The 12874-nt window shown below is 39.7% G+C and overlaps 1 protein-coding gene across 4 annotated transcripts in view; it reads right to left on the bottom strand.

Moving 5' to 3' along the window:
• msi2a (musashi RNA-binding protein 2a) overlaps positions 1-10915 on the bottom strand; it is a 375070-nt gene extending 364155 nt beyond the window's left edge. For 2 of the 4 annotated variants that reach the window (XM_063013644.1, XM_063013643.1), the window contains exons 1-4: positions 10635-10914; positions 10334-10374; positions 10082-10163; positions 1147-1231 (exon numbers count right to left, since the gene is read on the bottom strand). In XM_063013644.1, coding sequence (XP_062869714.1) covers positions 1147-1231; positions 10082-10163; positions 10334-10374; positions 10635-10696 — 270 coding nt within the window. In that variant the 5' untranslated portion in view covers positions 10697-10914. Of the gene's footprint in view, positions 1-1146; positions 1232-10081; positions 10164-10333; positions 10375-10634 lie in introns of all 4 variants that reach the window. The other 2 variants (XM_063013642.1, XM_063013645.1) reach the window with 2 other exon arrangements.
• Between the last annotated feature and the right edge of the window lie 1959 nt (positions 10916-12874).

Here is a 12874-nt window from a genome sequence, read left to right as displayed (position 1 = left end):
ATGGGCACACAGAAGTCACCAGCTGTAGTCTAGAATAATAACTAACATGAAATTAAAAGGCCGTGACACAAAAATCTATGATGTTGTGTAAAAAATGTAATTCAAGCAAGTTGCTGTTTGTATTTGTCTCACCCAGCAGATTAATTGATTGATTACTTTATTGATCCTTAAAGCAAAACTGCAGTGTTACAACAGCAATTCACAAACATCACAAGCATCACACAAGCACATCCATGTAGTGCAAAATAAAAAAAATAAATAAAAAAATGTAATGCAGATATAAAACATAAACATATTTTAAAAATTAAAAATATAAAGAAGGAGAAGGTAGCCTTGTGGGTTCAATCGAAATGTTGAGTTTAAATCCCGTCTCAGCTATGCAGTCACTGTTGGGCCCTTGAGGAAGGCCATTAAAGCTCTCGGGTTCAGGTGCGCTGTACAACGGCTTACCCTGCGCTCTGACCTCAGTCTCCAAACAAGCTGGGATATGTGGAAAATAATTTTATTGTACTATACATGTACATGTACAGTATATTTGTTAGTTTATTAAGATTTTAACATCATGTTTTACACTTTGGTTACAGTCATGACAGGAACAGTAGTAGTAATTACACAAGGTTCATCAGTTCACAAGGTTATATCAAACACAGTCATGGACAATTTGGTATCTTCAATTTACTTCACTTGCATGTCTTTGGACTGTGGGAGAAAACCGGAGCACCCAGAGTAAACCCACGCAGACACGGGAAGAACATGCAAACTCCACACAGAAAGGACCCGTACCACACCACCTGGGGATCGACCCCAGGATCTTCTTGCTGTGAGGCAACAGTGCTACCCACCGTGCCGCCCTGCATGTATATAAGACAAATGAAGGTGTTCCATTTGAATGTGTTCTATGAAGGTGTTCTATTCTATTAATGAAAAAACTGGAAAAAAATGAGTGCACCTAGATTTGGAAAAAATCATTAAGTCACTGAAACAAAACCGCGGCAGAGCAGAAAAAAATGAAAATTCCACGACTGCCAGGAAATTGCCTATATCAAGTGACTTAAAAGAGAACAACTGTGCACATTTGAATCCTTTCTGAACTTCCATTCACCATGAAAACATTGCAGAATAAAAAGTAATAAAAGGCCAACTTACCGTCTTTGAATCTAATTCATGGTGCGACTGCGCTAGGACTTTATCTACACTGCCGGAGTCTGCGAACGTAACGAATCCGAAGCCTCTGCGGAATAAAAAACGAGACGCATTAGATCATGAAACAGTACAGGGACAATAATACACACTGCATCACTGCACCTAGTTAGTTTAACGCTTTTGCCTTAAGGAATCAGATCTGGTGTGTTTTGCATACGCAGAAACAAGGACAGTGAGTGTGCGCACGCACACACACACGTGCGGGCACACACACTCCGCTCTAAGGTTACGAGTCAATGTCAGACTGCATTAGGCAGCTGCTTTCACTCGGCCGTTTCTCTCCCCTTGATCTGAGTGCCACTGCAACACCAGGCAGGTCAGGATGCTTTAAATATAGCAGCTATCAATGCTTGGCTGTGAGGGTGTGTGTTGCAAATGCAGAAAGGAGGACAGCATGCACACACACACACACACACACACACACACATGCACACACACACACACACACTATGCTCTACAGTTGCTGAATGCTCCCCAAGTCGATGTCAGACTGCATTAGTGCAGCAGCTTTTGCACGGCAGGCTCTCCAACTGCCAGTCTAACACAAGGCTGCAATCCAGGGTTGCCAGGTTGACACAGATCCCAAACAATTAAGTTCTGATAACGGTCAGGGTTGATTTGCATGCTGAAACAGTGTTACCCGATCAGTTTATGACCAGGTTTACTTTTACAGCATTCAGCAGCATGAGCTTTGAATAATAATAATGTTATAATAATGTTAAATAATTTATAATGTATTTTTGTCATAATGTAACATTACCATTAATTATTAGTAAAACCACATTATGTTTTTTTTTACTTTGTAGATATAAATATGCACAAAAAGTATGTTTTTATGAGCCTAAACAAAGATGTGTTGACAAAACTAAATTGATAAGGCGAACATTATCCGGTCAAGAATCACAGCAGGAACAACAGTTACAACACATGCAAAACTCCCAGCTACAGGAGAAACACAGACAAACACAGACATTTTAACAAATCTGAAATTTGGCTAGACAACAGAGGTGGGAGCATCATGATATGGACCTGCTTTTTGTAAATAAAAGTTTTTTTAACATAATCAAAAATAACATGAATGCAACAAATGTACAAGAATATAATACAGGAGAATTTAATCTAATCAGCCAAGAAAGTAAATCTGAACATTTTAAGGCAACAAACTAATTTAAGACTTTAAGGGTTTTTAAAAAAATACGGTTAAGCTTGGTTTAGTTAATCTAAATCATTTAAAGAAGGATGTTTTACACACTTTGATTACATTCATGACAAAACAGGTAGTTACTGGTTACACAAGATTTATCAATTCACAAGTTTAATGTCAAACACAGTCATGGACAATTCTGCATCTCCAATTCACCTCACTTGCATGTCTTTGGACTGTGGGAGAAAACCAGAGCTCACAGACACGGGAAGAACATGCAGACTCCCCACAGAAAGGACCCAGACCGCTCCACCTGGGGATCGAACCCAGAACCTTCTTGCTGTGAGGCAACAGTGCTACTCACCGAGCCACTGTGCCGCCCATGACTTGATTAAATTAAACATTGAAATCATGGAGAATTAAAGACAATTTGCCAACAGTAATGGGTTAAAGTCAAAGGACTTGTAAAAGGACACCGGAGAACCCAGCGGAAAAACCAAGCAGAAACTTGGGAGAATATGCAAACTCCACACTGGAGATTTAAACCAGGGCCCTTCTTGCTGTAAGGTGGCAGCACTCCCCACTGTATGAGCCCATGCATATATATCTAGTAGAAGTATATAAAATTGCAAAAACAAAACCTGTATCAAATTGGTTGTTTGTGCACACACCTCAGAGACTTTCCAACAGCTGACTTTCCGATTTTATGCTATAAATTCGTCCACTTACTACTGAACAGTAAGGAGATGCGATGAGCAATGCAACTTAATTATCATGCAAAGATGCAATCTGGACCCGCAGCTATTAATCAAACCTTTAAATACAGATGTTTTTGGCTCTATCAATGCCCCAGTGTGAAGAATTAGCACTAGTGTGGCTTGCAAATACTGAAAGCAGGAAAGACGTCTTTCTCAAATCGTGTGCTCGCAAAGGTTGCAGGTCAATGTCAGGCTGCACTTAGGTAGCAGCTTTTGCACTGTGTGCTAGTGCAACACGAGGCAGGCATGAATACAGGATACTTTATAAATAGAACGCTGCGCTGAGATAGACGCAGCTATATTTCTGACTTCGTCCTTCCCTACCAACCCAACCCACTGTTCTCCTGAATGCGCCCTTCATGTAGTGTTTGTCCTCCTTCAAAACACAGAGCTCAGGTTGATTTATTAGCCTCTGAGCTGAATCAGGTGTGCTGGGAGCTTGGAGAAGACTGAACAGTTCGGGGAATGAGATTTCCAGACACTGGATTAAGATCTTAGACAGAGTGAAAATTATGCAGTGACAATTGGGGGCGTCAACTTAATATATTAGCTATCTAGCCACCAAGCCTCCACCACAACCCAAACAAACAAAACAACACCACAACAAAATTTGTTTTTGCCTCGTTTTGTGTCCAAGTGTCCAAGTATTAATTAGGAAGGTCAGACACCCCCATCCCCCCTGAAATTCGAACCATGATCTTAGTCTTGCTTAATATAGTCTTGCTTTCAAAACATTCCATGAAGTCTATAGCTCAGATTCGCCTCTATAACGTGTACATCACTATATTCAACATTTGCAGCATTTGATAAAAATGCATGGTGTAATGTTTTGTCTACTGAGCACACCTTTTCCCATCTTCCTACAAGGGTACGTGGTAGGACAGACCAGAGATGGGGACTCGAGTCTGCGACTTCAGACTTGACTCGGACTTGTTTCAGATGACTCGGACTCGACTCATGACTCGCAAAAAACGACTCGTGAACACGTGAACAAGAGTTACATGTGACAAAATATATATTATCTTTATCATAAATCTTTATCATAAATATTCTGCTCTCTATTAACGCTCCGGCCGTCTTAACCCACAACACACGCAGTGATGAAGTGTCGCTCCCTACTTCCTACACAGTTTGAAGTTCACTTCATTTAAATATTTTTGTTATTTTTGGATTGGAATTTCACTTAAAATGGAATACTCTACGTAGTGCACTTCAGAAATAAATGGGGTGAATGGAACACTCCTACAGAATTGGCACTAATGGTTGAAAGAAAGCTTTCTGAACCAATCGGACCTTTATTTTTAGTAAGAAATGCTGTTATTTGTATTTATTTAGTTTGCATCACACAGATGGTCAATGAAACGCTTGATTGGCTTTCTAACGAGTTAGTATTTTACTTCACAACCGGGAAAAGTTTGGAGGTTTTTAATTATAAGCACATTTACAAAATAACGGATTATATTCCTAATGGGACAACACACGGTTATAAATTTAATAGCAGCTGGAAGAACATAAGCTAAGGTAAACAGTGGTTATGATTTTTTTTGGCCACTGTGCCATGATTTATCGCACGTTTTTGTTTTGCAATGAAAACAAAACGTATCAGTTTAAGCTTTTAACTGGTACCTTCTGGTTACGGAAATTACATTCATTTTCACAATGACTAGGAAAGTAAAGGCACTAAGTAAAACGGCAAAATACAGTTGCTAATCTGTTATTGTTTTTTATCTAAACTTGCATACTGCTTGTTTATTTCTACACTACATTTCCAATATATGTTTTGTGTAGATTATATTGACTCATGACTTGACTCGGACTCTAGCCTAAAGACTCGTGATTTGACTCGGACTCATATTTTGTGACTTGTGAACATCTCTGGGACAGACACATGTCCTCACCGACGCTAAGCGCATGCATGCTCCGAGACGCTGCAAAACAATACATGTTCAAAATACGCATTAAATCCGTCCTGCATCTGAAGGATGCCACATTATGTATATAGCACCGATTTTCCTTAAGAATTTTGTACACTTTGTACACTGGACTGGAATATTTTTAGAAAAAACAACAACTCCGTAGCAAAGAATATAAGACACACTGCTGTGAAAAGATTAGAGGCAAAGATCACACAAATATTGCAAAACACAATATAAATAAACCATCAGATGAACACAGCCTTGCTCATAATTATGTTCTATGCTATGGCAACAAATCGTTTTTTTTTTATTCCATTTATTTTAAGCACATCCAGTTATTACAAAGAACACTGGTATAGATATTTGTAAAGCTTATACAGCTTATATGCACTGACTAGGCATAAGATTATGACCACTGACAGGTGAAGTAAATAACACTGATTATCTCTCATCACGGCACCTGTTAGTGGGTGGGATATATTAGGCAGCATGTGAACATTTTATCCTCAAAGTTGATGTGTTAGAAGCAGGAAAAATGGGCGAGCGTAAGGATTTGAGCAAGTTTGACAGGGGCTGAATTGTGATGGCTAGACGACTGAGTATCTCCAAATCTGCAGCTCTTGTGGGGAGTTCCCGGTCTGCAGTGGTCAGTATCTATCAAAAGTGGTCCAAGGAAGAAACAGTGGTAAACCGGCGACAGGGTCATGGGCGGCCAAGGCTCGTTGATGCACGTGAGGAGCGAAGGCTGGCCTGTGTGGTCCGATCCAACAGACGAGCTACTGTAGCTCAAATTGCTGAAGAAGTTAATGCTGGTTCTGATAGAAAGGTATCAGAATACACAGTGCATCACAGTTGCAGGGCAGCAAAAGGGGGACTAACACAATATTAGGATGGTGGTCATAATGTTATGCCTCATCGGTGTATATATATATATTTATACATTTTTATCTTTTATAAAGGTTGATATGCAACTGCAAGCTTTTTAAGAGCTGTACCAAACATCCATATCTCCAAATCAGTATCTGTAATATAAAATATAAAAGCTAAAACATCTAGTTTAAGTCTACTGTATAATATGAGGCTTTTTAGGAAGGTTTTCAGCTCACCAGCTGAATGTGTGTTCTCTCACAAAGTCTATTTCAAGTCACTGCCATAACTTTTAAAATGCATATAAATCTACAGCTGTTCTTAACATAGAAAGGTTGCAGAGGAGTTTTACTGAACTCTTATTATACTGCTCTAGTCAGAAAATAATAATACAAGAATCCGGTTGTACGTATAAGCGCATTATGCATGTAAAGTTGAAGTAAAGTATAATTTTATTTTATTTTTTCATAATCGCAGTGTTTATTGAAAATGTGCTGTCTCCTTTAATGCATTTAAAACTCAAATTAACATATTAAATTGCAAAATTGGGTATAATAAAGGGTGTCTGGGTAGCACAGCGGTCTGATGCTCTAGCGCACCACTGTGAGGTGTCTGAACTCGCGAGCCACCGGCCTGGCCGAGCGTCCACACAGACACGATTGGTCATGTTTAAATGAGGGAAGGTCAGACAGGGTCTCTTCCCACTGCCGCTGCGAAATCTGATCTCCGGGACCAGTCCTGGCACCTGCGAGAGAGGGGGGTGTTCACATGGAGCGTAGCGTGATTCTCCCTACGCAGTACAGCTTTGTGTGCAAACATGACACTGCCAGGTGATAAGAACTGGACACGTGTCGGAGGGGGCGCAGGGTGATTCGGGTCTCAGTGATGGAATCGTGGGTTGTGTGAGCAACAGGGGATTTACATTCGGGAATTGGAAATGACTAACGAGGACAAATACAGAAAACAAAACATTTGGGTTGTTAAAAATGAACTGTAGGTACCGATTACTGATTTGTGTCTCCAGCGCTCTTACATAAACTTATATATATATATATAATATTATTGGGATAATAATGTTATAATACATAATAGTGTCATAAACACATAATAGCAGGATACGTATGTTACAAACATATATATGTATGTATTCACATATGAGCCGAAACATTAGAACCACCCCCAACCCCAAGAAATGTAGTGAATATTTGGATGGCACAGACAGCCGTGGTGAGTATCACCGACAGTGTTCCGAGGATGGACAAGCCACAAACCGCCAACAGGTTGTTTGGTTGCCAAGACTCACTGATCCTAGAGGACATTAGGTTATGGAATCTGTTACGGAACCAACAGAAGAGCTACTGTGCCTCAAGTTGAGATTATTTTAATCCTGGTGATAAGGTGTCAAAGCCAAATCAATGGAAGAAGGTCGACTGGTCTGACTTATTCTGTTTTTTAGCGATCATGTGTATGGCTGGGCATGTGTAATTATTAGTTATATATTAGGAAGACTTATAGATGTGGCTTTTTTCCCGAAATGTTAAATTCAGCAAATAGAAAGAAACTATGGGCTAAAACTCGTCTTGTTGTTTTGTCAGGAATAGATTATTATAATATTATTTAAATGAAATAGAACTTGGGTTACAGTATATGTGAGCTGGTGTGGCGTAATACTAAGAGTGCCAGAGAGCTGGGGGTTCGAATCCCAGTCTGTGCTTACAAATACAGAAGTCGAACTGCGATCTGTGAACCCAGCCATTGTGGGGACACATCAGTACACCCTTAGCGCCAGTACCAATCCCGGATAAACATGAGGCTTGGATCAGGAAGGGCATTTGGTGTAAAACCGAGCCAAATCAAATATGTGGGCAGATGATCTGCTGTGGCAATGCCAAATGAGAACAGCCGAATGGAATCATTCATGTATATATTTTAGACAGATTATAAAATTATAAAATAAAACACACGACTGTGTGTACTGCTGCGTTATTAAGCTGGTTTATTTAGATTTTGAAGTAATCGTTTTCTTAAATATATGCTTTATCTTCTTCGCTGTTGAGTCTTCTAGTACTATACCCTTCAAATTGCACTCATGCACATTCACAGACAACCTTTCATTTCTCTTACTGACGGCTGGACTCTAGGTCTAGTCTAGGTCAGGCATTACAAACCAAACTCTACATCACCTTGATTTCATTGGACATGTTGCTGTAATGACAATAAATAAAGACTGAAATCAAAGTTGCTGGGCTGTCGCACCCAGTTGGTTTCCCCACCGAATTTTATCAAATCCTTATAGCACAGATTTGCTTTGACACTGTGTTTGTTAGCCAGCAGGCAAAATGTTGTCAGTGCCTTCGATGCTGGAGGTAAAGGAACCAAGATCAGAAATGAAACACTCACTATGATTTTCACATGTACAATTTTAATCCTCAAAGGATTTTTAAATGACTCAAGAGTAATTGAGCAGAGAGGCATTTGGATACACCACACCTGTAATCTATAACAGGAACGCTGATGAAGCGAAACCAGATTTAAGATCTGGTTATGACGTTAAGAGAATTCTCTGCACTCTCATTGCTGTGATCATAAATGAAAACGTGGCTTTGCTGTTTTGCACCGGAGGATTTTTTTTTCTAAGAAACAGGGAACATAACAAGACACAACAATAGCATCAACTTCATCCATACAAAACTATATTATCTTTCTTTTATAGTGCTTTAGAAGGAAATGATGTAGCTGATTGCTTGCTACACTGACTTTTTTGTATGTTGTATTTACTTTTTCTCAAATGATTTGTTTACACATGATTCAAGTTTTAATAATTCTTATGGAAAAGTTTGGACACCTCCTGGTCAAATTCAACGTTTGGTAAATTTTCTAAATTAAAATGATCATTCTGTACAGGAAACAAAGTCCAGCACATTTTTGGCACAACTGTTGCCTATCTACTAAATATATCATATCGGTGAGCAAAAGAAATGTAACATGTGCAAAGGCTATGGTACGTTTAATATATATATATATTTTTTTTTTTTACTAAGAAAATAAATAGAATTGTAATTGTGTTCCCAGTAGAGAACAGAAAACCAACACCAAGGGTGTCTAAATGAATAAAGCATTAGACAATCAATTTAAATAATCCATCACAATTATTTCTGATCCTCTGCAGCCTCGTGGTCAATTAATATTAAAATCAGCTCACAGTGCTCTATACAATCACAGAGGTGATCTTAATGTTCCATAAATTTGATCTGCATCACTCAATTCATTTAATCCAAATATTCTCCAGATCGCCCAAAGACGATGGAAGTCCATGCTGAGTCTGGGTTCCTATCAAAGTTTCTTAGTTATAATATTTAGGGAGTTTTTTAAATTAACAGTGTTATCCTAGGTTTACTCATTTGGAGTTTTTGGTTCTATACTGTGTTAATTCGCTTTGAGACAATGTTCACTGTAAATAATACAATACAAAATAATTCGACTTGAGCGGTGTGGACACTGTATTGTTTGGGAAAAGGCTCTTGTTTGGGAATTAAAGTCTGTAGTCTAGTACAGAGATACTGAATATGTATGGGAACATCTTATTTTTAGACATCAATATGCATTATTTCCGAACGGGTCAAGACAATGTTCACTGTAAATAATACAATACAAAATAATTTGATTCGACTTCAGACGTGCGGACACTGTAATGTTTGGGAAGAAGCTAAAGAATTGAAGTCTCTAGTCTAGTACAGGGGTACTAAATATGTCATTATATACACATCTTATTTTTGGACATCAATATGCATTATTTCCGAATGGGTACAGGATGAGATGTGTACCCCAATACAAGTCCAGAATGCAGGACATCCTTTGTAATGTATAAACATATATTGTGCATGTGTTTAGCTTCTAATTACATGATTACTGACTTTAAATTAAAGACATCTAGTTTCTCAAAGTGAAGTCCATCTGGTGCATCGTTTATGACTTATAGTTATATTTATATTTAATATATATATATACATTTTACAAGATGTTTTCCCTGCATGGTGCAAACGATCACTGATGCTGAGCCTGGGCATGCACCGAGACACTTGGCAAGACAGTCCAACTGTCACATCCATAGCTTTGCAACTAATCAAACTACATGTAGGATGTTATTATTATTATAAAATGCAAAGGAAAATAAATCAATCTGATGTTCTTACCTTGAGCGTTTGGTTGTGGGGTCTCGCATCACCATGCATTCTCTGATTTCCCCGAATTTGCTGAAATAGTCCCTAAGGCTGTCTGCAGAGGACCAGGAGGAGAGAGGACGGGGCAGTTAGGAAAGATCGTGTGTTGTGCGCAAAAGGCGCAAAAAGCAAAGAAGGGGGAAAAAAATGCGCCCCGCCGCGAGTGCGCAGGGGTCGAATAGAGGACAGGGGTAAAACTATTATAATAAAGAATGCCAGGCTTACCTGGTGAGGTCTGCCAGCTCAGGCCACCGATGAACATTTTGCTGCAAGAAGAGAGTTAAAAAAGAGAGTAAGAAGTGAGTCCTGGAACCGTATCGGCCATGTTCAAATGTTAAAGAGCGCAAGTGGCAGGTAGTGCGCAAAATAGCTTCAGTATTTAGTGCAGATCCGGGACAGCTAATAAGGACAGGCGGATTAAACACGGAGGGTTTCGGCCGCCTGTCGTTATTAGTGCGCCGGGAGAAGAAAGTCGCACAGGCGCTGGTAAGAAGCGCAGACAAGGCGCGCAGATAGGCGAGTTTACCCCGGGTCATGGTGCGCGTCGCTCGGGCTTCCGGACGTGGCTTGGCTCCCGTCTCCATCCATAGCAACTCTGATCCAAAACTAGCGGGCAGTAAAAACTACGAGCCTCTCACACACTCTCTCACACACACACTCATGCACTCATACACACACTCTGGGAGAGAGAAAGGGAGAGAGAGAGAGAGAGAGCGAGAGAGAGCGCGACGAGCAATAAAGAGAAGCGCAGCAGCAGTGTTACTGAAGCGGGAAGCCAAAAGCGTCACACGTGGGGATCAGGCTCAGCCTCCGCTCCCTCCCTTCTCTCCAACCGCCAACACCAGGGGGCGTGGTCCGGCAGTTTGACGTTAGTCTGCAACCACGCCCACTTTGTGAACAACAACAAAAAAAAGGAATCGGCGAACCACGCCCTCTGTTGGTCACTTATTTTTTCAGCATGTGGCATTCCGTACCTAAATTCAAACCAGCAGTGTTTATTATATAAGCCTGGGGTCACCAACCTTTTTGATACTGAGAGCTACATCAAGGGTACTGAGTAATACAAGGGGTTAAGTTGTTACAAACTTCCTGAATAACAAAGCTGCACGGTTCACCTTGTAATGATAATATTATTATTATTATTATTATTGTGTTGATGCATGCTCAATAATCCAGGTACACAAATCCACAAAGTTGAATCAGTTCATCTGGACACAAGTCTGTTGTAGAGATACGTTTCGTCACTCAATCCAAGTGACTTCTTCAGTCTGAGCTGGTGTTGAATACCCCAACCTTATATGCAGCCGATTTTCATTACGACCGATCACTGCCCATTGCATAACAATGGAACCGGTGATCAGGTCCATATGCAAATCACAATGACCATTCATTACAATGGTCATGTGTGTCTTTCACATATGATTGGGGTATAGTTCCTATTACGGGTGTTGTAAGACGGTGAGAGATGTACTCTCAGGCCCCCTCCCCGGTTCAGGGATGGTCGTTCCCTCTTCACATAGATGGCCTCTTTGACTCCCCGTTCATAGGAGCTATACCCCAATCATATGTGAAAGACACACATGACCATTGTAATTAATGGTCATTGTGATTTGCACATGGACCTGATCACCGGTTCCATTGTTATGCAAATCGGCTGCATATAAGGTTGGGGTATCCACCACCAGCTCAGACTGAAGAAGTCATTCGGATTGAGTGACGAAACGTATCTCTACAACAAACTTGTGTCCAGATGAACTGATTCAACTTTGTGGATATTATTATTATTATTATTATTCATAAATATTCATATTAGATTAGATTAGATTAGATTCAACTTTATTGTCATTGTGCAGAGTACAAGTACAGAGCCAATGAAATACAGTAGCATCTAACCAGAAGTGCAAGATAGAGATTATTTACATATAAGTGCAGTAGTGACCAGATAAGTAAAAATAAAGGTGCATATATTAAAAACAGTAAACAGATAATGGTTGTACAGTGTATACAGTAGACTACTATATAATTACAAGGTGACTACAGTGGCTAAATCAATTACTTACAGTGGCTAAATGAATGATAATAAATAGAAGAGAGTATATAAGTATAGTGGATAATATACAATATATACATACATTATTGTTGTGCTGGTGTGATTAGTGCAGTAGTGCCATGTGCAAATTTGCAAATACTGATATGTAAACAGATGAGATGAAACACTTAAAAAGTACAAAAGTTTAGTGCGATCCAGGGTGCAGTGATATTTTAAAGTGTTGTGGTAGAGTTTAGCAGGGTTACAGCCTCAGGAAAAAAGCTCTTCCTGAGCCTGCTGGTGCGAGAGTGGAGGCTCCTGTAACGCCTGCCAGACGGAAGCAAGGTGAAAAGTCCATGGTTGGGATGAGAAACGTCCTTGATAATGTTCCTCGCTTTGCCCATGCACCGTTTGTAAAGAGACTATTTATATAACTAAATCAAACTAAATATTCATAATCACTCACTGCCTCAGGATTGAGTGAGTGAATGAGTGAGTACAGCATAATGAATAAATGATGAGACTTCTTACATTCAATCCACCTTCGGCATGTTTCTTATACATAGCAAACACGGTGACACTTCACTGACAGGTGAAGTGAATAACACTGATTATCTCTTCATCACAGCACCTGTTAGTGGGATATATTAAGCAGCAAGTGAAAATTTTATCTTTAAAGTTGATGTGTTAGAAGCAGGAAAAATGGGCTAGACGACTGGGTCAGAGCATCTCCAAAA

This window comes from Trichomycterus rosablanca, chromosome 18, assembly GCF_030014385.1.
Source record: "Trichomycterus rosablanca isolate fTriRos1 chromosome 18, fTriRos1.hap1, whole genome shotgun sequence".
Taxonomy (NCBI): Eukaryota; Metazoa; Chordata; class Actinopteri; order Siluriformes; family Trichomycteridae; genus Trichomycterus; species Trichomycterus rosablanca.
Note: the sequence above shows the minus strand (reverse complement) of the source record. Positions and strands in the feature narration are given on the sequence as shown.